We start from the raw sequence: 27,279 nt of genomic DNA, 5'->3' as shown, positions 1-27,279 counted from the left end.
CATCTCCATCATCATCTCCATCAGGACCAACTTCAGGTTCATCTTCGTCATCGGAAAGATTTTTAACATCAAGTGAATTCGATCTATCTTTCTTATGTATACATGGGAGCTTGGAGTCAACAAATGTTGCATTAAGACTTTCCAAAACTTTTGTTTCATCAATAACATACACACCCTGTAGGCCTTAGACTCCAATGAATAGCCTAGGAAAAAACCTTCTTCAACTTTAGTACCAAACTTACCAAGATGCTCATCATCTTTCAACACAAAATATTTCCCTTACCACAAAACAGTATTTCACGGATGGCTTCTTATTGGCCATAAGCTCATTTGATATCTTCTCATACATTTTGTTGATCAGGGTCTCGTCCTGAGTATAGCAAGTTGTACTGACTGATTCAGCCCAAAAGTAAGTAGGAAGATTGACTTTATTCAACATAGTCTTTGCACTTTCAACCAATGCAAGATTCTTCCTTATAATTACTTCATTCTGCCGTGGAGTCCTTGGTGCTGAATATTATCTTGAGATGCCTTTCTCAGTATAGAAATCATTGAGTTTTACAAACTTGAATATGTCCCCTTATCTGATCTTATACTTTTCACAAGCATTGCGGCTTCTAACTCAACTTTGTTAATGTGATCAGTAATCTTCTCAGCTGATTCATCCTTTGAATGTAAAAATAACACCCATGTATATTTGAAATAGTCATCAACAATCACTAAGCATTCCATTTGAAGTTATAGTGGTTCAATAATATCAGTCATGGTTTTCTTCATATGTGATGCCCATTTTGACTTTCTCTTCTCACATGCCTCACACAGTCCATTAGGATTCAATACCATATCATGATATCCTCTCACCAATTCTATTTAAAACAAAGAATTCATGGTTTAAAGTTTAAATGAGAAAGTTTCTAGTGGCATAACCAACTTTCTTCTAAAGATGCTTTGTTTTAGAAACACATAACTTGACATTCACCTGTAAAGTTCCGGTCAACTACAAACGATCACCCTTTCTTACTCCATCAAGAGTAAGAAAATTCTCCTTCTTAAACAATACAACACATCTAACATCCAAAACTACAACCGAATGTATACTGGACCCAAAAACCCACCACATGTCAGTTCGAAAAAACTAGCGATCTGGTACACATTAATTGTTAATTTTTATTTATAAAAGGCTCAAACACTCTTATTCTAATCGACGTGAGATGTTACAAACATTCCCTCTTAGAGGACGTCGATCTCACAAACACGCCTACGAAACCCGGGGAGTGCCTCTATACATCCATCCGGGTAGAGCCGTAATACCATTTATAATATTCATGCACACAACCGAATGTATACTGATCCAACAACACATCACAAATCAGTCCAAAAAAGTTAACGATTTGGTACAAATTAATTATTGTGTTGTATTTATAAAAGACTAAAATACTTTTATTTTAACCGATACGAAATGTTTTTTTTGAGTAAAATCCGATACGAAATGTTAATTCACAATCTTTATCACAAAACTTACTTCACAATCTTTATCACAAAACTAACTAATACGAATGAGATTATGCATAAGATTTTGGACAAGAGATATAGCTTCCACGACGACATTCCCAATTTTTAAACACCCATGTCACGTTGTAACTATATTTCATTCAACTTTTATTTAAGAGAGCTTTTCCTCGATCATATCCATGTGAAACTTAGTCTGAGTTCCCACCGAATCTTTCTTCTAAATTTCTTATAAAATGTTTGTCATGTTTAAGAAATTTACATTAAATACCTGTCAACGGAAAAATAATAAATATAAATTTGGTACTAATATTTTCAGCAATTATATACTCCCTCCGTCCCGTTAAACGTTTTCTCTTTTGACTTTTTGTACCGTTCATGGTAAATGATTAACTACTAATTTACGTCTAATCTATAATATCAAACATAGTTATTAGTGATTTTGTTGAATTCGTAATATGAGTACTTTAATACAATAAAGTTTTTATATTTAATACTAATACGGAATTAAAAATATTAACAATCAAAAGTGTTCATTGTCACACGTATCTAATACAAATAGGAAACGTTTTTAGGGAGGGAAGGAGTACTACTAAATTAATATTTGTGTGGAGGTTGGGCCAGGTGGGGTACCTGCAATTTTCCACCGTCACATTCATTGCATCTTAGCTGGGGTGCTGCTTCAAACTTGACTACACACAAGAAGCAAAAAGTGAAGTGAGATTTTAACTAATTTCATCTACTGCAAGTATTGTCAGAAATTAAACTAAAAGAGGGTTTTAAATGGTCCATCACAACGTTGTTGTGTCAGCTGCTGTTGCACAAATATCTCCTGCTGTTCTCCTCCGCTCACATTCTCCACCTTTTCACTTCAATGCTCCCAGGTTTCATCCCCCCCCCCCTCTTTCTTACATTTGAATCATGTTCTTGTATCAAACATATACTTATCTCATTTTGAGTCCAGTTACGATCAAATCTAGGGGTCATTTGTTAAATCTAGGGGTCATTTGTTAAATCTGAATGTCGGGAAACTATGTAAACTAAATGGTTCGGTCTGAATTTCGGAGTGAACCATTTAGCTACGTTCGGGCTACATTTTTAGAATTTTAGTCATATTACACATTGGTTTGATTAATACACATCAGTTTGATTTATTCTTTTATTGATTTGTAAAATAAAGAGGTGAGGCAGGAAGGATTAAAATAACATGCTCTGCTGAGGAGCATTCTGTATGGAATAAAGTTGCGGTTAGAAATGCATTATCTGGGATCGCTGCATCTTTTGTACTTCTCTCTCATACAACCCAGGTTTGTGTTTTTCTTGTCATTTCTTACATGATTTCTATAAGCAAGTTCTGCTGTAGAATGTGCACAACAATTATTCTCAACTTTTTCAGAGGTGCTAAACAGTTGTTCTCAGTCTAAAATCTCTTCTTCATAGAGCATGACCCTGTAAATTAGGAGGATTATGCAAGGATAATAGCATTGACTTTAAACTGAATGATTGTTGAACCGTATTTGATTCTCCTTTGTAGGTTTTGGGGGCAGATCTTACTCATCACCAGAAGGTATATGGACTTGCAAATGTCTCAGATACTCTGCCAAGTCTTCCAATTGACACAATGTCTGAAGAGAAAATAGGGATGATGATGATGACCAAAGGTATGTCAACAAAGAACTTTGATCCAGTAAGATATTCAGGGAGATGGTTCGAAGTTGCTTCACTCAAGCGTGGATTTGCAGGAGCAGGGCAAGAAGATTGTCATTGCACACAGGTAAATGCATAATGAAACTATTTTTTCACCCAGTTATCAAGAACCGTAAGTCTGTGCTTTTTCATTGCAAAGACTCTTTTTGGCGATAATACGGAGCTTGGTTTATTTCACATAGGCTGTGACTTCAACTGCTACTGCATCAACAGATGCTAATATATTTTGTTGCCGATTGTGCAGAGTATGACCTAAGATATTGGTATTGAAGTAGACTAGATGTCTAGACCTCTTGAAGCATACTAAATGTTTAGACCTCTTTGTCAATTAATCAGAGACATAATATCAAGTTTACTGCTTAGAGATGAGCCACAACTGTATGAAACATTTGACATGTAATACTGCATAATAACAGAATATGGCGGTCTTTTTCTTTATTATTCAGTATATGGAACTTTAAAAGGTAGGTTTATCTTTCTGATCAGTGAGTTATTCCATCTCAGGGAGTGTATACATTTAACGAGAAAAAAGCTGCAATCCAGGTTGATACCTTTTGTGTTCATGGGGGTCCAGATGGATACATCACTGGTATAAGGGGTAATGTTCAGTGTCTCTCAGACGAAGATCTGGAGAAAAATGTAACAGAGCTAGAGAAGCAAGAAATGGTAAAAGGGAAGTGTTATCTACGATTTCCGACATTGCCGTTCATTCCTAAGGAACCTTATGATGTGATTGCTACTGATTATGACAATTATGCTCTTGTCTCTGGGGCAAAAGACAAGAGCTTTATTCAGGTAAGCTCCTGTTCTCTTTAGACATTCTGTATTCTCTTGAAATTTATTAATTTTTCATGCCATTCAGTGTAGTAGGGTCTTTAGAATGTTTCCTAAAACACTGATTAGTGCTTTTGAAATAATATAAGCTAAAAACGGAGATCATCGTGCTAGATAATCTTTGAACTTGAATCTTATTTAGTTACTTACGTATATAAATGCATTGAACTTAACCTATTTAGAACCAACCAGTTTCAGATTTTTTTGCAAGAGAGATATGTAAGCTTCCCAAAGCAGCCCAATGGTTTAGTCTAAGGGTCCCCGGGCCGTGACAGGAGTATTGTTGTTGTCAGTATTAGAAATCATGCCAATGCTACCACAACTTCAAGAAAGATGACGCAAACTACTCTATTCTAGATTAGAGGTCCAAAAATACCACATGATACACAATTGTTAATATATTCATTGTATGCATTCCTACTTCCAACGAAGGATACCTTTTCATTCAGTGCAAGTCCAAGAGTAGTGTAACTGGTTTGGTTGATGCCATGACAGTATATATGATATCAGACTTGAGTATTTTCTATTACCTTCTATGAAAAACTTTTGACTCTTTAATAAATATATCTAACTGTAAATGAAACATATGTTCTGAATTGATGATTGTTATTCCATCTTTTGTATCTCCTTTTTTTATGGCTGCTTTTGTCCTTTAATCTTCTAGATATACTCGAGGACACCAAATCCTGGTCCAGAGTTCATTGAGAAATACAAGCTTTACTTGGCAGACTTTGGTTATGATCCTAATAAAATTATAGACACTCCACAAGATTGTGATGTGTCTGACAGTAGGCTGGCGGCAATGATGTCCATGAATGGAAATCAGCAAGCCCTAACAAATCAATTTCCTGATCTAGAGTTGAAATCAGCAGTTGCATTTGACCCATTTACAAGTGTCTTTGATACACTAAAGAAACTCGTACAGCTCTATTTCAAGTAGCATAAATAGTTCTTCACACCTTTGGCGCGTGTGCTTCTGTAAATTGTAACACTGATATAATACAATCTGTGAACTGTATTCTACCAATTGAGCTTCTTTGTTTATTTGAAAATGATGTTGTGATGTTGATAAACTAATGATCTTTTAACAGTCTTAATCCCAGTGCTGCCATTTTTGTTGGCAATGAATGTTTTTCTACTACTAGTTTACTTGAGCTTAAGGTGCATGTTTATGCCAGTGCCTCTGCAAAAGGTGGTTGTTTTTTTGTCTGCAACACCATGAACACTGATTCTTTCAGAACGAACATGAATATAATTAGCTACATTTTTACAGTTTTTCTAGGTCAGATCAGTTCAGACAGTATACTACATAATCACATGTCATGGAGTTCTGATCTTGATCCTTGTTTTATGGAACATTCAAACAATGCTACCAAGGGGATTACGGAAAAAGCAGATAAATTATAACTGTTGGAGTATTATTCGGTTGTCATAATAACAACAGTAACATTCAAATCGTTTTTTGTAAACATTCCAATAGATGCAAAAGGTATGGAGCTTTAAGACATCACATAAACTCGCCAACTTATAATGATGAAGAGGGGGGGGGGGCAAAAATATGAATGCTAAGTGGTTAGAAAATGGTACAGAAGTTTAAGCAACTTGAATGTTATCACTACCTACACATGAACACAGTAATCATTTCACTACCCATCCAACACAAGGGAAACAGAAGCTTTGATTATATATGAAGAATAGAAAGTGTTGGTGGAAAGTAAAACAGTAGTTGAAAGACCAAACTTAGGATGGACCAAAGTGAAAGAAATCTCTCACCAAGAAAAGACTCAAAACCACCTCACTTCAAGTATAAGTTTCCACGATCCACCTCTTCTCCTAGCCTAGAACATGTGAGATATAAATCTAGCACCAACACCTCATCAACGGCAAAGAGGATGGATGGGAAGCCTCCAGTAGGGATAGGCACTAAAGGTACTGTTGGTTCTCTCATACTGCAAGAGATTGAGTACTATAGGCAGCTACAAATAAACTGCAGGGATACCTCACAAAGAGAACCCGAGCCCCAAATTCCAAGTGCAGGTAGCACGATTAGTTTCTGCAAACCAAATCTTGGCTCCTCGACCACAACGCCTACTAAGAAGAAGAAAGGAAGCAACAGAATCATACCAAGCATGTGTTCCATGGTGGATATTGTGGAGAAGAACAATCAGCCACATTTAAGTTCTAGATTCAGCTACAGGTCTCTGAAAGCTGACATAAAGACGTTGCAGTTTTAATTAATGCTCTCCGACAGCTTTAAAAAACTGAGTTTCTTGAGTCGATTTGCTATTGGGCTAGTCCACGCCCTATTTTCACAATTTCATAAGTTCCCCTTTTTTTTAATGTTTTTCTGTATTAGGAGTTGCATCTAAGAAATGTTCCTAAAGATGAGCATTGGTTATGGTTGTTTCTGTTGTAGTGTTTTGATTTTCTGACAGAGTCATCATTGCTATCAGCAATGTTGCCGGTGTGGCCACTGCTTGCTTTGTTTGCTGATGATCTTGGTCTTAATCTTTAAAAGATGTAAATCCCACCCAGTGTTAGGAGGTCAGCTGCAGAAGAACTATATTTAGATTATACTGGTTTTCGGGGTGCATATATGATGGATTCTAATTCCTTGGACATTGGTGAGCTGATCGTCCTAGTGGTTCCAACTTTGATGGATCCTCCACCACCCTTGATAGCTTCCAGTGTGTGGATCATGTCTTTGAGATCTGTACAAAGTTCTGACAAGGATTTTTAATTAAGTAGATCTTTTGCGAACTTTTAAAGCTCAATTTGTCAATTCAGGTTAACAGCTAACCCTGTTGCAATAGGGCTTACGCGTTAAATATGAGGTAGTTTTGGAACGAAGAGGTTGATAACCTCTTTTTTTAGAATTTGTGACAAAAATACCTATTTTTAAAATTTTGGCCAAAAATACGGTCTAACGGGCATTTTTCAGTTGGATATTACTAATACGCATTTTAAAAATGGGTAATTTGTATATAAAAGAAGTTGAAAAAAATTATAAAAAAATTTTTTGACCATAAACTCCAAAAAGTGGTATTCTTGTTACAACTTCTAAAAAAGATGTATTTTTGGCCATCACCCAAACATGAACTAACAATAGCTATACAATAAGTTTCCAAAAAATTGCTTGATGCTAGCCAGAATCCACGGTAGGGGGGAAATTGAAAAGAGAGACATGAATATGAAGAGAAATCTGAATTCACATACAGAGTATATGTTAGAATATGCCTTAAATCGGTATATGATTCAAACGCAGGGAGTTCGGGTTTATCTTATGTTATACATTAGGGTTATCTGTTTTGAGCCTATTTGTTTTGTGCTTTTCAGTAATCGTCTAAAGTGAACTATATAAATTCTCTAGGGCATAACCTAAACGTATGCTACCTAAACGTATGTTGTAATCTATATGCTCAAGATCAATAAAAAAATAATTCTGCCTATTTATGTTCATTCTTTACATTTACTATAATTTTTCTTCCTTCCATTATAACAAACTGGTATCAAAGTTATGGTTCAGACAGTCCATAACAATCTCATATGGACTCCCAGAATGGACCTAGGAGGAGGCGGAGGAGAGGTGGATTACCCAGTATGGGCTCAAGGATAAGGCAAGTGGATCTTCCAGTATGGGCCTAGGGGGAGTCAGAAAAGCCAGAAGGATTTCAATGTGGGTTTAGGGGGAGCCATATCATACAATCAAGAGGCAAATCCGCCAGGTGTCGAGCCTGATGTGTGAATAGGGAGATTGTTAGGAGTTGTCCCACATCGTTTGTGGGAGGGGCAATTTGCTAGTATATAAACAGTCAGATAACTTCATTAGTATGAGATATTTTGGGTTGTGCCCAAAAACAAACCCGTGCGGGATCGGCCCACAACGAACAATATCATACTAACGTGGAGTTAAGGCCTGCTTAACAAGTCCAACAAGTGGTGGCATAACCTAAACGTATGTTATAATATGTATCCTCAAGATCAATAAATTTTTTCTCTACTGCCTATTTGTTTTCTTTCTTTACGTTTACTGTAATTTTTCTTGCTTCAGTTTTAAGTATAAATATAATTGAACGGGAAAACATAAAAGTGAAGGTATTATTTATAAAGCTCAAGATTTTAACCTTTCAGAAACCCATTTCTTTCTAAATTCCATAACTAAAATGGCATATAAAAACATAAAGCCAAAATAGATCTATAGTGGTGAAGAGCAAGAAGCGCAAGTTTGTTTTCTGTGTAGAAAATTACATATTAACCTCAAGAATGATTTTTGAAACTACTGCTTAAATTCCATGATCATGATTCAGGTTTGCCTTATTAAACATTAAGTATTGCAAATAGTAATAATTTACAAAAACATTACCCCTACAGAGAACATAGTCTAGCACCTCAATTAATTTCATTACCAAATTTTAGCTATAAATGACAGCAAAATGTGATGGAATTACTACTATTTCCAGTACTTGCCTCAATGAAACAGCATAAACTTGTATAAGTTGAACTGCTTCTTTGATTACAATACTCGAATTATCACTCTTACGCGATTAAACAAGAAAAACAAGGATAAATAATGAATTTTTGAGAGGCCCAAATCTCTCCAATTGATAAGATAAAAATAGTAGTAATGTCTGGATACCCTAATCTCCCCATTCTACACGCTATATGTTTCCCCTTTTTCTCAATTCACTGATATTACCCTTTTATCCCCTAATATTGTTGTCATGCCTTTTCTGCCCTTTGTCACACGCCTGGAAAACACCTTCCTAACACGTGCTTCTGCTAGATACATCACAATACCCCGATCCCAGATACTCGCCTTATCCTCAAGGTGGAATAATGGAAAACGTTGACTAATTAGGTGCATGTACTCCAAAGTCTCCTCCTCCTATATTAGACCTTTCCAATGTATCAAAACGTCTACTTGCTCGTGATCATTGTGCTGAGTTGGAAGGACGCTGAACAATGTCTCTTATTCCAGTACTAACTCTATATCAGCAGTGAGCTGATGAGGTATTATTAGAGAAAGTGGTGCATGTCCAATATAACATTTGAGTTGTGACACGTAAAATACCGGATGTATTTTAATTTCTGGTGGAAATTCTAACTTGAACGCAACAGCCCCTACCTTCTTGGTTATAACAAATGGACCATAAAATCGGTCAGAGAGCTTTTCATTTGATTTTCTCGCAGGTGAATTCTGTCGATAAGGTTGGATCTTGAGGTAGACACTGTTTCCTACAATAAATTTCTCATCTCGTTGATGCCCATCATCAGCTGTATTTATTCGTTGTTGGGCATGCACCAAGTTGTAGCGTACTTCATTCAAAATGGCATCCCTTTTTTGTAGCCATTCATCTAAGGTGTCAACCTAAGTTTGTCCTTGACTGTTTTAATGATATGGGGAGGCTCCCGATCATAAGAGATTTGAAAAGAACAGAGCTTTTTGGACAAATGAGGCAACGTATTGCATGAAAATTCTGCCCAAGCTATCCAGTGTGCCTACGTTTTCGGCTTACCCATTACAAAATATCGCATATATGTTTCAACACCTTTGTTTACAATTTCATACTTCTCATCCGTTTGTGGATGATATGAGGTGCTTTGTTTTAATTCAGTCCCCTGCAACCTAAACAACTCTTGCCAGAAATTGCTTAAAAAAATATTGTCACAATATGAGACTATTGATGTCGGGAACCTGTGTAACCTTACAATTTCCCGAATGAATGCCTCTGCAACTGTGGCTGTTGTGTATGGATGTCATAACCCCACGAAGTGAGCATATTTAGAGAAATGGTCCACAACTACCAAAACATAATCCACCAATTTAGACAATGGCAGTCCCTCTATAAAGTCCATTGCGACATCCTCACACACTTGATGTCGTAATGGTAAGGGCTGGAGTAATCCTGCCGATGATTGTTGTGAATTCTTTTGTTGCTGGAAAACCAAACATTGCCTGACATGCTGCTTCACATCCCTACGCATATTACTCCAAAACAACTCTGTAGCTAACCTAAGATAGATTATTAGTTTATCTGCATGACCCCAAATTACAGAGTCATGGTACTGATTAAGTAGAATAGGTATGAATTTGGAATTTTGAGGAATGACTAATCGTTCCTTGTTAAAAGCTTCCCAATTTACAAGTGAAACCCAACATAATCTGAATTGAGTGGCCCCAAATATTCATGATTTTTTTTGCGATTTCGAGCTCACTGCAATCTCTTTATTTAACTCTGTCCAGTCCACCTAATATGTAGTTAACATCGCTCCCATTTGTATAGCTTCTTCTTTTATGCGAGATAGTGCATCAGCCACTCTATTTGATGCCCTCGGCTTGTATTGCACTTTAAAATCAAACCCAAGCAATTTTCGGACCCGTTTCTGATACTCCATGTCGATTTCCAGCTGTTGCAACAAATATTTTAGGCTTTGTTGATCGCTTCGAACTACAAAATACCTTCCGAGAATATACTGCTTCCAGTTTACAACTGCGAGACATATTGCCATCAACTCTTTCTCGTATATTGATTTTTGTCTATGTCGTGGTCCTAACAGCTTGCTAAAGAAAGTCACATGCCTGTTTCTTTGCATTAGAACCGCCCATAATCAGAGACATCTGCTTTTATCACAAATTCTTAACTAAAATCTGGCAAAATTTGAACTGGCGGATTAATCATGGCTGTTTTAAGTGCTTGGAATGCTTATGTTGCCGTAAAAGTCCGCCCAAAATTATCCTTCTTTAGCTGATCCATTAATTGATGGGCGATTTGGGCATAGTTTTTCACAAACTTTCGGTAATAAACGGTAAAACCAAGGAAGCCCCTATGTTCTCTCAAATTTATGGGATGTTGTTAGTCCACCACTCCTTATATTTTATTCATATCAACTACCACCCCCTCTGCAGAAATGATGTGCTTGTTAGGAATATGTTGTGTACTTGATGATAAGTTAAACAAAACATTTAGTAGATTTTATTTGGTGATTTTGTAGCCTTCAACGAATGATCACTTTAAGATCCGTTAAAATGGTAGCTTATGTAATAATAAGTTTGGTAGCACATTTCTACATATTGTAATGCTTTAGAGAACTAAATGTTGTAGAAAGCTCTAAGTCATGTTGACTACTAGATTGATATGCAAGATACGTTGGCCAACTGTAAATATTAGATGTCTTATAATCTTGTATAAGAGAAATGGAGTTAGCTTCTATAAAGACAGTCTCAACGGATGTTCCACAAGGTTTCAACAGATGATCAACCAGACTCTCAACGGATGATCCAACAAAGTCTCAATGGATGATCCCACAGAGTTTCAACGGATGTTCTAACTGAGTTTCAACAGATGAAAAAATTCAAAAAAACAGTTGATAGTGACTTGACAGTCACATGCGTTGATTGTATACAAATGGAATGTGGCAGCCTATTTACAGGTTTTAGAGAACAAAGAAGCATTTCCATTTCGATGCTAAACTGAAGATATTCAAAGATGCTGGATAGAGAAATGAAGAAGCATCAAATTAGACTAGAAAATTTTTGTCTTATTTGTATATCTTTTTATCATGTAACTTGGTGGTATATAAACCAAGTTTAGAAAGTAGAACAATATACAAGTTAGTAAGCAATTACCTAAAAAAGATAAAGCTACATCTGTAACTATGTTCTTTGTAAGTTCAACTTGTAAGCAGCTCTGTGCAAACATTGCATCACACAGTTCTTATATTAATATATATCTCTGGTGGAAAAGTTCAATCCACCAGAAAGTTTTAAATATTTGTCTTTAATTACTTTGTATTTTGATTTCATCAATACTTTCATTCCGCACCATAGCCATATCAAAAACATTTATATATTCATAGTAGAACTGTTCTTAAAATTAAAAAAGTAGCCAGAATTACATTCAACCTCCCTTCTGCAATACTTTGCTAGATTGTTAGGGAATAACAATTGGTATCAGAGTAAGCCCTTGAAGAACAAAGAGTTTAAAGATCACAACAACTAACAAGATGAGCAGAAAAGATGGAGTAAAAATTCCATTTCTGGACAAAAATAACTATCACCATTGGAAGGTGAAGATGCACCTGCATCTCCTCTCTCAAGATGAAGAATATGTGAACTGCATTGAGAAAGGTCCACATGTCCCTATGAGAGCTACTACGGGAAATGAGCCATCCATCCCAAAGCCTAGAGCAAAATGGTCTGATCCAGATATTGAACAAATTCATAAGGATAAGAAGTCCATGAACATTATGTTTAATGGTATTGATGGTGACATGTTTGACCACATCATAAACTGCAAAACTGCTAAAGAGGTCTGAGATACTATTCAGGTTATATGTGATGGAACTTGAAAGGACATCTTCAATTAATTAATTATTTTTAGTATTTGCATAATTTAACATAAAATTTAAAACACATATATCCTCTCCAAATAGGCATGAATTTAATTGACATAATCAAAAGTGAAAAGCCATATCTAGAAAAATATTTCAAAAATGTTTTTCAAAATGTATTTGTAATTTAAAATATAAATACAAGAGATATTAAAGAGAGGAAAACTAACCTCTTGGTCACAGGTTCGAATCCCACGAGAGGAGAATTTATGATTATGCCTCATGAGCCAGAGTCTGTCGCTTAAATGCGGTTTACCTTGGTTCACGTGGTTTGCAGGCTATTACGTGAACCCGTAGGGTTTACCCAGTGTGCACCCGAAGGGTAGCGGCTGGGGGTTACCTACGATAAAAAAAAGAAAAAAAAAAGAGATATTCCAATTTGCTGAAAATCAAAATATATACTTTTAGGGGAATATACTCCAAAGCAATGAGATCGTAAAAGAATTATCGGAAATATGATCTTTCTTAGGTTCTCTTGCAATATTAATAAGGCAACAAGTTTGAAAAAGGAATATCAGAACTTGTATATTCTTTAGAAGGCTCGTGCTAAATTTATTTCAAAAACAGATATTTTTAAAAATGGATAAAATATATATCTTTCACTCCATAAACATTTATAAATCCAAAGATATATTTTTTACACTCTTAGAAATTAATATTTGATAAAAGAATATTAATATCTCATTTTATCCCCCTCATATTTTTCAAAGTAATTTTCTCTCGTATCTCAAAAATATTATTTATCGGAGAAAATACTTTTAGTTACTTAAAACATATTTTCCACACTATCAAAATAAAATACTTCCATTTGCTAGAAAATCTTGAAATTTAAGATTTGTCACTTAAATGTTATTTTCTATGCATGGTTAAAGTTTTATAATTTTTGTGAAATTATGTCCAGGTGTGATTTTTCGGGGTGTTGACCAAGACTTTGATCGAGCGTTTGACCAAACTACCTTTGACCAAAATTAACCAAAACTTGCAAATCATCATTTCATGATAATTAGGTAATTATCATTTTTTTGGTTGTATTTATTAGAGGGTTTTCAAAGTCGTTATATTTAATGGTGCTAATTACTTGATTAATTAAGTAATTAATGTTTAATTGAAAAAGCTAAAATTCATTATTATATAATTAATATTTTTTGGGATTATTTTTGTTTGTCCTATATGAAAGTTGCAAGCAAACACACCTTATTCTCTACCTCATCAATCCACACTACCCCCTTCATCCACCATTCATTTTAACTATATCTCAACCACTCCCTTCACCTAATCCCTTCTATAAATAAACACCCACCTCCACCATTTTTTATATAAGATGAGAGCTAATTAATTTCTGGGCATTTTCAAGAAGTATTCTTTCTACACACTCTCTAAAATCCAAACCCAAATACTTCATCTCAAAAACCTTCTCTCTAACAAATATATATCATATATTCAAGGTTTTTGATCTTCAAGCTTAGTTCCACCAACCAAGTTCCATCAACCCAAGCAAAACTCATCCACACCACTTACTTGACTTCCTAAGGGCTTCCCAAGTTCGACCAACAAGCCAAAATCCCAACCGAACCTCTGGCGAATTTTTTCGGCGAACTTTTTCAGCGAACTTTTCCGTTCATCTCTTAAAAGTGGTAAACCTCTTAGTTTTTGTCCGAGTCTTAACCGACCACTCTTAATATTCATATAAGAATCTTAGTACCACCTTCTCATCATCTCTACAATCTCTTATATATAATAACTTAAAGAAAAACAAATCCATACAAGGATTTTTTTCTACAAATTATACACTTCTAGCACGAAGTGATAATTTCATACTAACGCTTGGTTTATATTCCTAACTAGCACCTTTAATATTTCGTGGGAATTAAATTACAAAGCTAGCATTTTATTCTTTAAACTTAAACGCACTTATTTTGGCCATATATTGATATATTTGTTATAACTGTTTAACGAGACTTAAGCGACTTCCCTTACTAACACCTTTAGTGTTCCGTGGGAAAAACTTAAGTCTTATAATATATATATATTTATTTATTATATTTAGTTAAAAGATTTAAGTGAATTCCCTTACCAGCACCTCTCGTGTTTCGTGGGAAGATCTTAAAGCTTTTAAGTAAATATAAGTATATATATAATCATATATGAATTAAGCGATTTCCCTTATTAACATCTTCAGTGTTTCGTGGGAAAAACTTAAAGTTTATATTGTATTATATATATACACAAATAAATTGTGCTAATATAACTTAAACTCTGCTCTTATATTTCGTGATATATTGTCTTTAAATTACGCACCTTTTATTTTCTCGGCCAAATATTTTGTAAGTGCAAATAGTTAAAGATAAGTGTAACGTTCTCGATTTATAAAAGTCTACACACGACTATATTAAACGAGAAGTTGTTTTATCAAAGATCCGAAAGCTACAACGCTTCACCAAGGACTTGATATATTTATTACTTCGAAAATTATTATTCAAAACGAAGTAACACCAAGTATACTCTAACATTCATTTAATCTAAAGAAAAGTATACACTAATATTCTATTAAGAATATTTGTACTTCATCCGGTCTAGTTAAGTATATTACTAGTCCAAACTCTTTTTATCTATAACGGGTATAGTTTCGTAGATATTGTCTTCTTCGTTTTGCAATGGGGTTAAGTATATGAAGGAGTTTACGGATGAGCGGAAGCGTGATATAATAATTATTCCGTAAAAACCATGTATCACACATATAGAAAAACGTATAAATAAAAAGGAGCGGAAGAATCGTAACCATACCTTGGAAATCGAAGCTTTATAATATGGTTGCTAGCAGTAGCCCCTCAGTGTGTGAAGCACTCTACCGGTATCCACCAAGAATGATCTTCTTCGATGAAGCTTTTTATAAAACCAAGCTTTTATAAAAATGGAGTTTTTTTTGGAGAGAGAGAGAGGAAGAAGATGGAGGCTAGGGTTTTCACAAAACCAAGTATATTATTTAGAATGAGCCATCTCATTCTATTTATAGGGCTCTCCTAGGGTTTTTCATAATATATCAATATATATATATATTAGCCCCACATTTTATCTTTATAAAATGCTCTAATAATAATTAAAACTATTTTAATCATTATTTCTTTTTCTAAACTATTTAAAAAATAATTCTCTCTCTCATTATTTCATCAAAGAAAATATTCTTTTATGGTGTGACCCTGTAGGTTCAATATTATGCCGGTAGTAGAAATAAATAATAATAAATTTTTATTAATTATTTACATGGATACTAAAATTCACTAAATATAATTAACTGATTAATTATATTAATTCTACATTGTGAGTGATGCTTCTCAACATATCGCGACTATCCGGATAATATGAATTCACTGCTTAGAATACCAAGAACCTGTCAGTGACTATTACCGTACAATGAATTCCTTCTACCCTTATAATATCCCGATTAAATACAAGGCATGGATCTCGTGTCAGGCCTATCAAATTTAATCATATGATTTCTTATTCATAATGCAAAGTTCATATTAATGCAAATTAGAAACTCCTTTCTAATTTCATACACTCTGGCCAGAGATTCCAGAACTCGCATACTAAGAATAACATAGGATATTCTCTTCCTATACTGGAAGGGGTAGATCCTCTATTGACATTAACTATCTCTATACACAAATCCCTATGCCCAGAATAGACCTAATGGATGTCCTTGAGACTAAGGACTAAACCAAAGCACAGTTCATTATATACAAGATAACTTTAACGATCTCAAGTCTAAGGACACTTGTACAACTATCACTCAATGAATAACTATTGACACGTGAGTAATCTCCATTAGTTGTTCAACTTATTGAGTCATGTTCAGTGAACTTATTTCCTAATAAGCACCTACATACTAGCTATAGTGTCACCAGACAAATGCCTATGAGAACAGACATCCTCCTGAAGGGAGGAAGCATAGTATGTACCAATCTTTGCGGATCCACTAACATCCGATTAGTTATCCTATGATCAGGAACTGTTTAAGTCTAGAGTTATCATCTTCTAGATCTCACTATTATAATCTCATTATAATTCTAGAAGCTTTACTCTAAACTATGGAGCATCTTATTTAAAACACTTTAAATAGATAAAGCCCATAATAAAAACATAACAAGTCTTTTATTATTTCAATGAAATCAAATAGGAATACAAGAAAGTTCTTCCTAACTCATCATACATGATTGGATTTAGGACAAACACTTTCAATCTCCCACTTGAACTAAAGCCAATCACCCTGGTATCTAATACCCATCTTCTCTTTATGACGATCAAAGTGAATCTGAGACAATGACTTTATGAGTGAGTCTGCTACGTTGTTATGTGTGTCAACTCTCTCAATCTTGACATCTCCTCTTTCAATGATTTCCCTAATCAAATGAAAGTATCGTAAAACATGTTTGGAATTTTTATGAGACATAGGTTCATTGGCTTGTGCTATTGCTGCGTTGTTATCACAATACAACACAATAGGCTCCTCAATGCTAGGAACAACTCCCAACTCAGAAACAAATTTCCTCATCCAAACGGCTTCTTTTGCAGCCTCACTTGCAGCTATATATTCTGCTTCCGCCGTGGAGTCAGTTGTTGTAGACTGTTTGGAACTCTTCCAACTAATCGCCCCACCATTCAGAGTAAACACGTACCCTGATATGGATTTGCTATCATCACTTTCTGATTGAAAACTAGAGTCGGTATAACCCTCTATTTTCAACTCAGATCCATCACCAAAAACAAGAAAAATATCCTTAGTCCTTCGCAAGTACTTAAGGATGTTCTTCACTGCTTTCCAGTGGTCTTCACCTGGATCGGACTGATATCTGCTCATCACACTAACTGAATAAGCAACATCAGGCTTAGTACATAACATCGCGTACATGATAGATCCTATTGCTGAAGCATAAGGAATCTTACTCATACGCTCCCTTTCCTCAGGTGTCTTAGGAGACATCTTTTCGGAAAGGGACACTCTGTGGCTCGTCAGTATGAGACCTCTTTTGGAGTTTTCCATGCTAAACCTTTTAAGCACTTTCTGGATATATGTATCCTGGGTAAAACCTATCATTCTTCTAGATCTATCTCTATAGATCTTCATACCGAGAATGTAGGATGCTTCTCCCAAGTCCTTCATAGTGAAGTTCTTTGATAGCCACACTTTGACTGATTACAGCATCAGTATATCATTTCCTATAAGAAGTATGTCATCCACATACAATACAAGAAATGTTATCGCGCTCCCACTAACCTTCTTGTAGACACATGATTCATCTATGTTTTTGATAAAACCAAACTCTTTGATTGTCTCATCAAAACGGATGTTCCATCTACGAGAAGCTTGCTTTAAATCATATATGGTTCGCAGCAGCTTACACACCAGGTGTTCATTTCCCTTGGAAAGAAAACCCTCTGGCTGTGTCATATACACTTCCTCTTCAAGTTTCCCATTGAGGAAGGCCGTTTTCACGTCCATTTTCCAGATCTCATAGTCGTAGTAAGCAACAATCGCAAGCAAAATCCGAATTGATTTTAACAGGGCTACAGGCGAAAAGTTTCATCAAAGTCAATCCCTTGCCTTTGTCTGAATCCTTTTGCCACAAGCCTGGCCTTATAATAGGCTTCACACCCTCAGGTGCTTCATCCAATCTTTCTTTTGTATACCCATTTGCACTCAATAGGCTTCACACCCTCAGGTGCTTCAACCAAAGTCCATACTTGGTTGGTATACATAGATTCCATTTCGGATTTCATGGCACTTTGTCATTTCTCTGAGTCAACACTACTCATAGCCTCATTATAGGTCATAGGGTCGTCATCATCAATGATTGACAACTCATTGTCATTCTCAATGACAAGGCCATAATACCTCTCAGGTTGGCGAGACACTCTCCCTGACCTATTAATGGGTTGTTCCACAGAAGGTTGTTCAGTCTGAACAGGTGTTTCCACTTGATTCGTAGTAGTTTGTGCTTCTTGAACTTCATCAAGTTCAATTTTGCTCCCACTGTTTCCTTCAAGGATAAACTGCTTTTCCAAGAAGGTAACATGTCTGGAGACAAACACCCTATGATCGGTGTAAAAGTAATACCCTAAAGTCTCTTTAGGATATCCCACAAAACTAAATTTTACGGATCGAGATTCCAGCTTATCTGGGTCAACTTTCTTGACATAAGCTGGACATCCCCAAATCTTAACGTGTTTAATACTCAGTTTCCTTTCTTTTCATATCTCATATGGAGTTTGAGGAACATATTTGGAAGGTACCTTATTCAGTAAATATGTTGAGGTTTCCAATGCATAACCCCACAAGAATACTGGAAGATTCGCATAGCTCATCATGGACCGAACCATGTCTAACAAAGTTCGATTTCTCCTTTCAGATCACCCATTCAACTGTGGAGTATATGGAGGAGTCCACTGAGAGACTATACCATTTTCTTTGAGATAATCTATAAACTCTCCATTCAAGTATTCACCACCTCGATCTGATCGAAGAGTTACAATACTATATTTGGTTTGTTTCTCCACTTCATGCTTATATTTTTTGAACTTTTCAAAGGTTGCAGACTTGTGTTTCATCAAATACATATATTCAAATCTAGATCGATCATCTATGAAAGTAATGAAGTATGAAAATCCACCCATGGCTTGCGTAGACATTGGTCCACATACATCTGTGTGTACCAATCCTAGCAAATCTGCAGCCTTCTCTCCATGTCCACTAAATGTAGATTTGGTCATTTTACCCAATAGACAAGACTCGCATGTAGGATATGATTCAAAATCAAAGGGGTCAAGTAACCCTTCCTTATGCAATGTCCCCAGTCTATTTTGACTAATATGACCAAGTCTGCAGTGCCACAAAAAGGTGAGATTTTCATCATCCTTTTTTCTTTTATTAGTATGTTCAATTTATAGTAAATTATGCTCTACGTCACATACATACAGACCATTAGTTAAAATACCACTCCCATAAAGAACATTATCTCTAAGAATTGAACATTTATTATTCTGAATAACAAACGAAAATCCAACCAAGTCTAACATGGGAATAGAAATAATATTCCTCACAATCGAGGGAACAAAATAACAATTATTTAAAACAATAGTCTTGCCCGTAGGCATATGTAAATGAAATGATCCTACAGCTTCAGCAACAACTCTTGCTCCATTTCCCATTCGTAGAATCACCTCCTCTTCCTCAAGAGTCCTACTTCTCCTTAGTCCCTACAACTAATTGCAAATATGAGAACCACATGAGGTATCTAATACCCAAGTAGAAATTTGATTTAATGACATTTTCACTTCAATCATGAACATACCTAAAACAGAAGCGGTAGTCTCACTACCCTTCTTCTTCTTCAATTCTGCAAGGTAAACCTTGCAGTTCCTCTTCCAGTGCCCCACCTTATTACAGTGGAAGCAAACAGCTTTGCTCTTGGGGTCTTCAGCTTTTGGTGGAACAGGCTTTTTCTCACCTACTTTCTTCTTATTGGAAGGGTTCTTATTCCTTTTCTTAGGATTGGAACCTTCACCAATTAGAAGAACAGAGCTCTTCTTAGGGGGGAAATTCGATTCCGCAGTCTTCAACATGTTGTGGAGCTCAGCCAGGCTGACATCCAGCATATTCATGTGAAAGTTCACAACAAACTGCGAAAACGAACCCGGAAGTGATTGCAAGACCAAGTCTTGGCTCAGCTCCCCATCCATGGCAAAACCAAGTTGTCCAAGACGTTCAATCAAATTGATCATCTTAAGTACATAGTCATTCACAGATGATCCCTCAGACATCCTACAACCGAACAGCTCCTTCGATATCTCATATCGAGCTGTCCTCCCTGGCACATCATATAACTCTTGTAGATGCATAAGGATAGTGTGAGCATCCATATGCTCATGCTACTTCTGTAGCTCAATGTTCATGGAAGCTAGCATGATACATTGAGCAACATTTGCATCATCTATTCACTTACGATACACAACATGTTCATCATTATGTGCATCATTAGCAGGTTCAGTAGGCTTAGGTGAGTCAAGCACATATTCCAGCTTCTCAACCCTGAGAACAATTCTCAAGTTTCGAAGCCAGTCAGCAAAATTAGGACCAGCCAACTTGTGAGCATCTAGTATACTCCGGAGTGATAGTGCAGAAGACATAACATATATAGTAAATCTGTAAATGATGAACACATAACAACACTTAGCAAATATTCAATTTCATTTCAAAACACTATATGAATCGGGTCTTTATTCATAAGTGGCTCCCACTAGTTAATCTAATTTATACAACCCCCTAAGTGAAAAATTAAGCATTCATAATGCTAGTGGGAATAGGGATCCTACATTCCATCACACAACCTCGGCTGTAGCACGAAATGTCATGTGATGTTCAATAGGCAGACAACTCTTGTCAATTACATCTTATGTTATTCCCTAATAAAACTTAGGCTCTTGAATAATTGAGTCACGGCTGTAGCATGACAGACTCAATATTCTAAGTCAAGTCTAACCCAACATTTCGTATAATTGAATCAGTCTCCAACGGCCCACAGCTGCAGCACGTAACGACCTTTAGATTCTAATTTAATGTACACATCTCTATGTAATAGACAAGTATTTCTTATTTCGAAATCAAAGCCCTCGGCTGTAACACGAAATGACAATGATTTAAAAATAAGAACTACTTTCTATCATGTTGGAAGGCTATGACCGACACAAGCTCATTGTGTCATTGGCCAATTACTACTTGATATTATTTAATTTTAGAGGGATTATATTATGTTACAATCATAATCATATTATAAAGATATTCTTCCTTTCAAATTAAATATTTCAAAACAATAATCGATAGTCAGATGATTCCCAGATGGGGGGGAGCATTGTCAAGAGGCGTCACTTAATACCCCTTTCTTACAGATCGAAATTTGCTTTTGACAGAATCATCCTTTCTCTCAAAATTGAAAATTCATATTTAATTACGTGTTTCATAAACACAAGAATCTTATGATTGATTCATAATATTATTGTTAAGGCAAGAAACGATTCATAATCTAGATTTTCTAGAGCATGCCTTATTTTGATTTAAGTTCACCTAAATCTATCATCGCATGGTAAACATAGGCATATATCTCATATATAAAAATAAATAAACAAGTAAGCATGCAAGTAATATCATGTCACACATTGATATAATGATGTATGGATTCATTATAGCATTTAAAAACAATTAAAATAATTAAAACATGCTTTAAAACACTTTCGGGAATATAAACAATTCAAAACTTTTATATAAAAAATATTTAATCACTCCATTAGATCCGTCTCATAAAAACGAATCCAACGATATATTGCACGCCCAAAACGGAGTTACGAAACTCCCAAAAAATCAAATTTAATGTGGACAGACGGGCTGTAACGCATTACAGGAACGCGTTACAAGGTCTGTAACGCAGTCCCGTAATGTGTTACAACACTGTTGAGCCATTTACGTGTGTAACGCATTCCATACATGCGCAACAGTGTGTAACGCATTCACGGAATGCGCAACACACCCTCTTCCCGCATGTGCTGCACGCGCCTGGCACAACCGACCGTTGCAGCAACAGTTTTTTTTTTGTTTCTTTCTCTTCTGCGAACTAACAGTCCTGCCGTTACAAAACCAGAGAGACCCCCTTTTCCTTTACTCCCTTTACTCCCTTATTAATAACTCTTTATTAATATTGTCTCATTTTAATTTTATTATTACTAAATTAATTAACATTTAATTAATAAATTAATAAAAATCAAAATAATATGATTTCTTAAATCATGCAGTAGCAGAAAATTATCAAATCAGCCATGGGTCCTTGTGCAAATTTTAATCATAATTATTCACATGCATAATTATTTCATGAATTTTTACTTAAAACAATTTTAAAAAATTCATAACAAATAATCTACACATCACAAAATTATGAAAAAAAATACCTAGATGATCTACAACACTTGTAGAACCCAGATCAGTAGTCAAGATATTATGCAAAAATTATTTCGAATTAATTCATAATTAAATCTAAATAAACTTGCAAAAATCATAACAAATCCATACATGCATTAAAAAAACTGAATTTTTTTATATGAATCTCTATATGCAGAACCTAGCTCTGATGCCAATGAAGGAATTTACGGATAAGCGGAAGCGTGATATAACAATTATTCCGTAAAAACAATGTAGCGCACATATAGAAAAACGTATAAATAAAAAGGAGCGGAGGAATCGTAACCATACCTTAGAAATCGAAGCTTTATAATATGGTTGCTAGCAGTTGCCCCTCAGTGTGTGAAGCACTCTACCGGTATCCACCAAGAATGATCTTCTTCGTTGAAGCTTTTTATAAAACCAAGCTTTTATAAAATGGAGTTTTTTTTGGAGAGAGTGAGAGGAAGAAGATGGAGGCTAGGGTTTTCACAAAACCAAGTATATTATTTAGAATGAGCCATCTCACTCTATTTATAGGGCTCTCCTAGGGTTTTTCATAATATATCAATATATATATATATATTAGCCCCATATTTTATCTTTATAAAATGCTCTAATAATAATTAAAACTATTTTAATCATTATTTATTTTTCTAAACTATTTAGAAAATAATTCTCTCTCTCATTATTTCATCAAAGAAAATATTCTTTTATGGTGTGACCTTGTAGGTTCAATATTATGTCGGTAGTAGAAATAAATAATAATAAATTTTTATTAATTATTTACATGGATACTAAAATTCACTAAATATAATTAACTGATTAATTATATTTATTCTACATCGTGAGTGATGCTTCTCAACATACCGCGACTATCTGGATAATATGAATTCACTGCTTAGAATACCAAGAACCTGTCAGTGACTAGTTACCGACAATGAATTCCTTCTACCCTTATAATATCCCGATTAAATACAAGGCATGGATCTCGTGTCAGGCCTATCAAATTTAATCATATGATTTCTTATTCATAATGCAAAGTTCATATTAATGCAAATTAGAAACTCCTTTCTAATTTCATACACTCTGGCCATAGATTCCAGAACTCGCATACTAAGAATAACATATGATATTCTCTTCCTATACTGGAAGGGGTAGATCCTCTATTGACGTTAACTATCTCTATACACAAATCCCTTTGCCCAGAATAGACCTAATGGATGTCCTTGAGACTAAGGACTAAACCAAAGCACAGTTCATTATATACAAGATAACTTTAACAATTTCAAGTCTAAGGACACTTGTACAACTATCACTCAGTGAATAACTATTGACACGTGAGTAATCTCCATTAGTTGTTCAACTTATCGAGTCATGTTCAGTGAACTTATTCCCTAAATGGATGTCCTTGAGACTAAGGACTAAACCAAAGCACAGTTCATTATATACAAGATAACTTTAACAATTTCAAGTCTAAGGACACTTGTACAACTATCACTCAGTGAATAACTATTGACATGTGAGTAATCTCCATTAGTTGTTCAACTTATCGAGTCATGTTCAGTGAACTTATTCCCTAATAAGCACCTACATACTAGCTATAGTGTCACCACACAAATGCCTATGAGAACAGACATCCTCCTGAAGGGAGCAAGCATAGTATGTACCAATCTTTGCGGATCCACTAACATCCGATTAGTTATCCTATGATCAGGAACTGTTTAAGTCTAGAGTTATCATCTTCTAGATCTCACTATTATAATCTCATTATAATTCTAGAAGCTTTACTCTAAACTATGGAGCATCTTATTTAAAACACTTCAAATAGATAAAGCCCATAATAAAAACATAACAAGTCTTTTATTATTTCAATGAAATCAAATAGGAATACAAGAAAGTTCTTCCTAACTCATCATACATGATTGGATTTAGGACAAACACTTTCAGTATAGTGAGGTGATTCTCGTTTTAAGACCCAAGTCCTAGACGTACTAACAGGAAGTTAGTAGTCTTCGCACCGTGAGGAAGAAGAAAGACCAAAGACCAACTACTGAGATCCAAGATCGACAAAAGCTTAGAAGGACAAAGACTACACCAAGGGTTCTACATCGACTTTGAAAAAATAACAGGGTTTTATTGTCTGAGATAGGTTGTGTAGGTTTACACATTTATTTTGACGTGGTAACCCAGAGTTACGCACCAAGACAGATATTTGTGGGGTTGTAAAGGCTTCTCCGCCTACGTAAGGAGCAAAGTTATTTTAAGGGAAAAACTCGGGTCCTGGAGAGGAGCTCGGGGAATGGACGTAGGGGTGAACGAATCTATTAGAGGTTGCGCCATCGCGAACCAGGATAAATCTCTCGTGTGGTATTTTCTTCTTTGTCTTTTATTTCCGTATATATAATCTGCATCGGTAAAATATTTAAAATGGAATAAATATTTTTAAAATGGCATAATAATTTTTAAATTTGTAATTAAGCTATTCAACCCCCCTTCTAGCTTAAAATAGCCCTTTTACGGGACATAACAGAACTGAACAAGTAAGGGAAAATAAAATGCAACTCTTGATTCAGCAATATGAGCATTTTCATAGTGAAGAAAATTAGTCAATCACTAACATTTTCAGTAGATTTCAAAAACTGCTGAATGCTCTAAAGTTGCATGGAAGAGTTTATTAAACAAAGGACTCAATTCACAAATTCCTTAGATCTCTACCAAAGGAATGGAAGCCTACGACAGTCTCACTAAGAAACTCTCAAGATTACAAGGAATTCACCTTGGATAGACTGTATGAGATTCTAAAAACCTATGAGCTTGAAATAGAGCAATATGAAAAGTTGGAGAAAGGAAGAACGAAAGGAGGATCCATGGCATTGGTTGCTAAGCAAGAAAAGGAGAAGGGGACAAAGGTTAAAGCTGTTGAATCTGCACCAAACCCTAGAGTTTGTGAAGTCAAGGGAAAAGGGCTAGTAGCTGAACATAAAGACCATCTTAGTCAAGATGACATGGATGACATAGATGAGCATCTGGATTTTCTATCCAGGACGTTTGCCAAGCTCAAATTGAAGAAGAATTTTGGAGCATCCAAGCCAAACAGAAACATGGCTGACAAGTCAAAATTCAAATGTTTCAAGTGTGGCTTGAGTGCTCATTTTGTTAATGAATGTAGAAAACCTGATTCTGATAAAAAGAAGTTTGAGCCTGTGAATTACAAAAATAAATACTTTGAGTTGCTCAAATAGAAGGAAAGGGCTTTACTAACTCAAGAAAATTATTGGGCTGCAGATGGACTAGAAGAGGAAAAAGATACAAGCTATGTCAATCTAGCACTTATGGCCATATCAGATGAAACAGAGGTCAGTTCATCCGGTAATCAGGTAATCACCACTAATCTAGCACATTTATCTAAAGCTAAGTGTAATGATGCTATAAATGACATGTCTACTGAATTATATCATCTGCATGTTATACTCAAGTCTCTCACTAATGAAAATACCAAATTTAAAGAGAACAATTTGTTTCTAAGTGAAAGAAATAATGTGTTAGAAACTCAATTTGTTGAGTTTGAAAAACTTAAGATAGAGTGCAAGATTGCCAAAGATGAACTGACTGAATCCTTAAAGAAATAGGATATTTTAAGAAATCAACTTGAATGAGAACATGAAGTAATTAAGGCATGGAAATCATCTAGAGATGTCCATGCTCAAATTACTAAAGTTCAAGGTATAGAATCCTTCTGTGATGAAGCCTGGAAAAAGAGCAAAGAGGAACTAGATTCTAATTTGGTAGAAGGACTTTCAACGGATGTGGATTCGACGAATGATGAATGTTATATGTCGAATGATGAAAAGAATTATTCGTCAAAAGACAAGGAACCACATACGTTGAGTGAAAGAAAGCCAGTTAGCAAAGCCAAACTAGCTAAGCTAAATGAGAAATATGGATCAGTTCTTAAGAACTTTGTTCCAGGAGAAACAAGTCAAGTGAAAAAGGACAAGAGAGTCAATGTAGGGCATCTGTCTATTAAGCAATTGAATGATAGATTGGAGAAAATTGAAGTGAAAGCAGAGTCTAAAAAGAAAAATAATAGGAATGGGAAAGTAGAATTAAGAAGCATAATAACTACACACCTGAAAAATATGCACCTAGAAAAATCTGTGTGAAATATGGTAGTGTTAATCATTTGTCTGTTAATTGCAAACTCGCTATGACTGCTCCCTTGTCTGCACCTCCTTCATTACCTAGTATGCCTACAATGCCTGTGAACGTTATGCCTGCATAAAATTTGAATGCACAATTTGCTAATATGCCATTTGCACAAAATCCTTACTATGCTTCATTTAGTATGCCACAAATGCCATTTAGCATGCCATACTGGAATAACATGTTTGCACATAATATACCTTTCCATGTTAACCAGCCTGTGCATGATAATTCTGCAATGATGAATGGTTTTAAGGGTTCTACTCAATTGACTAAGGATGAATTTCAAATGCCTAAGTCAAATGAGGATAAGCCTAAGAATCCTAAGAAAAAGGCTAACAAAATAGGACCCAAGGAAACTTGGGTACAAAAATCAACTTGACTTGATTATGTTGTGTGCAGGGAAACAGAAAAAATCTTTGGTATTTGGATAGTGGGTGCTCAAGGCACATGACTGGAGATTCTACCATGCTCACTGAGTTCAAGGAGAGAAAAAATCTTTGGTATTTGGATAGTGGGATAATTTTATTGGTTACTTTATTTTACTTTTTAATTTTTGACAGTTTATTTCTGAGAAAGTATAAAAGCCATTTCATTTTCATTTTTACGTTTATCGTTCTTGAGCAATTTCTATAACTCTCTTCTTCTTC

General features: G+C 35.3%; 1 protein-coding gene across 2 annotated transcripts; it reads left to right on the top strand.

The window, feature by feature from the left end:
* Positions 1–2,158: 2,158 nt before the first annotated feature.
* LOC141686995 (chloroplastic lipocalin) lies at positions 2,159–5,147 on the top strand. 2 transcript variants are annotated; one of them, XM_074492125.1, is made up of 5 exons: positions 2,159–2,393; positions 2,690–2,816; positions 3,044–3,283; positions 3,721–4,011; positions 4,243–4,614. In XM_074492125.1, the coding sequence occupies exons 1-5, from the start codon at positions 2,293–2,295 to the stop codon at positions 4,303–4,305; spliced, it is 822 nt and encodes a 273-aa protein (XP_074348226.1). In that variant the 5' UTR covers positions 2,159–2,292; the 3' UTR covers positions 4,306–4,614. The 2 variants fall into 2 exon arrangements, with proteins under 2 accessions (XP_074348226.1, XP_074348225.1); XM_074492124.1 differs by lacking the exon at positions 4,243–4,614 and adding an exon at positions 4,715–5,147 and having other exon boundaries at positions 2,164–2,393.
* The last annotated feature ends 22,132 nt before the right edge of the window (positions 5,148–27,279 follow it).

This window comes from Apium graveolens, chromosome 9 (genome assembly GCF_009905375.1).
Source record: "Apium graveolens cultivar Ventura chromosome 9, ASM990537v1, whole genome shotgun sequence".
Lineage (NCBI taxonomy): Eukaryota > Viridiplantae > Streptophyta > Magnoliopsida > Apiales > Apiaceae > Apium > Apium graveolens.
Note: the sequence above shows the minus strand (reverse complement) of the source record. Positions and strands in the feature narration are given on the sequence as shown.

Coding starts and splice junctions, on each gene's coding strand:
- LOC141686995 (XM_074492124.1), top strand. CDS start 2,293: ATGGTCCATCACAACGTTGTTGTGTCAGCTGCTGTTGCACAAATATCT. Junction 2,394..2,689: donor TTTCACTTCAATGCTCCCAG/GTTTCATCCCCC, acceptor TGTAAAATAAAG/AGGTGAGGCAGGAAGGATTA. Junction 4,012..4,714: donor AAGACAAGAGCTTTATTCAG/GTAAGCTCCTGT, acceptor TTAATCTTCTAG/ATATACTCGAGGACACCAAA.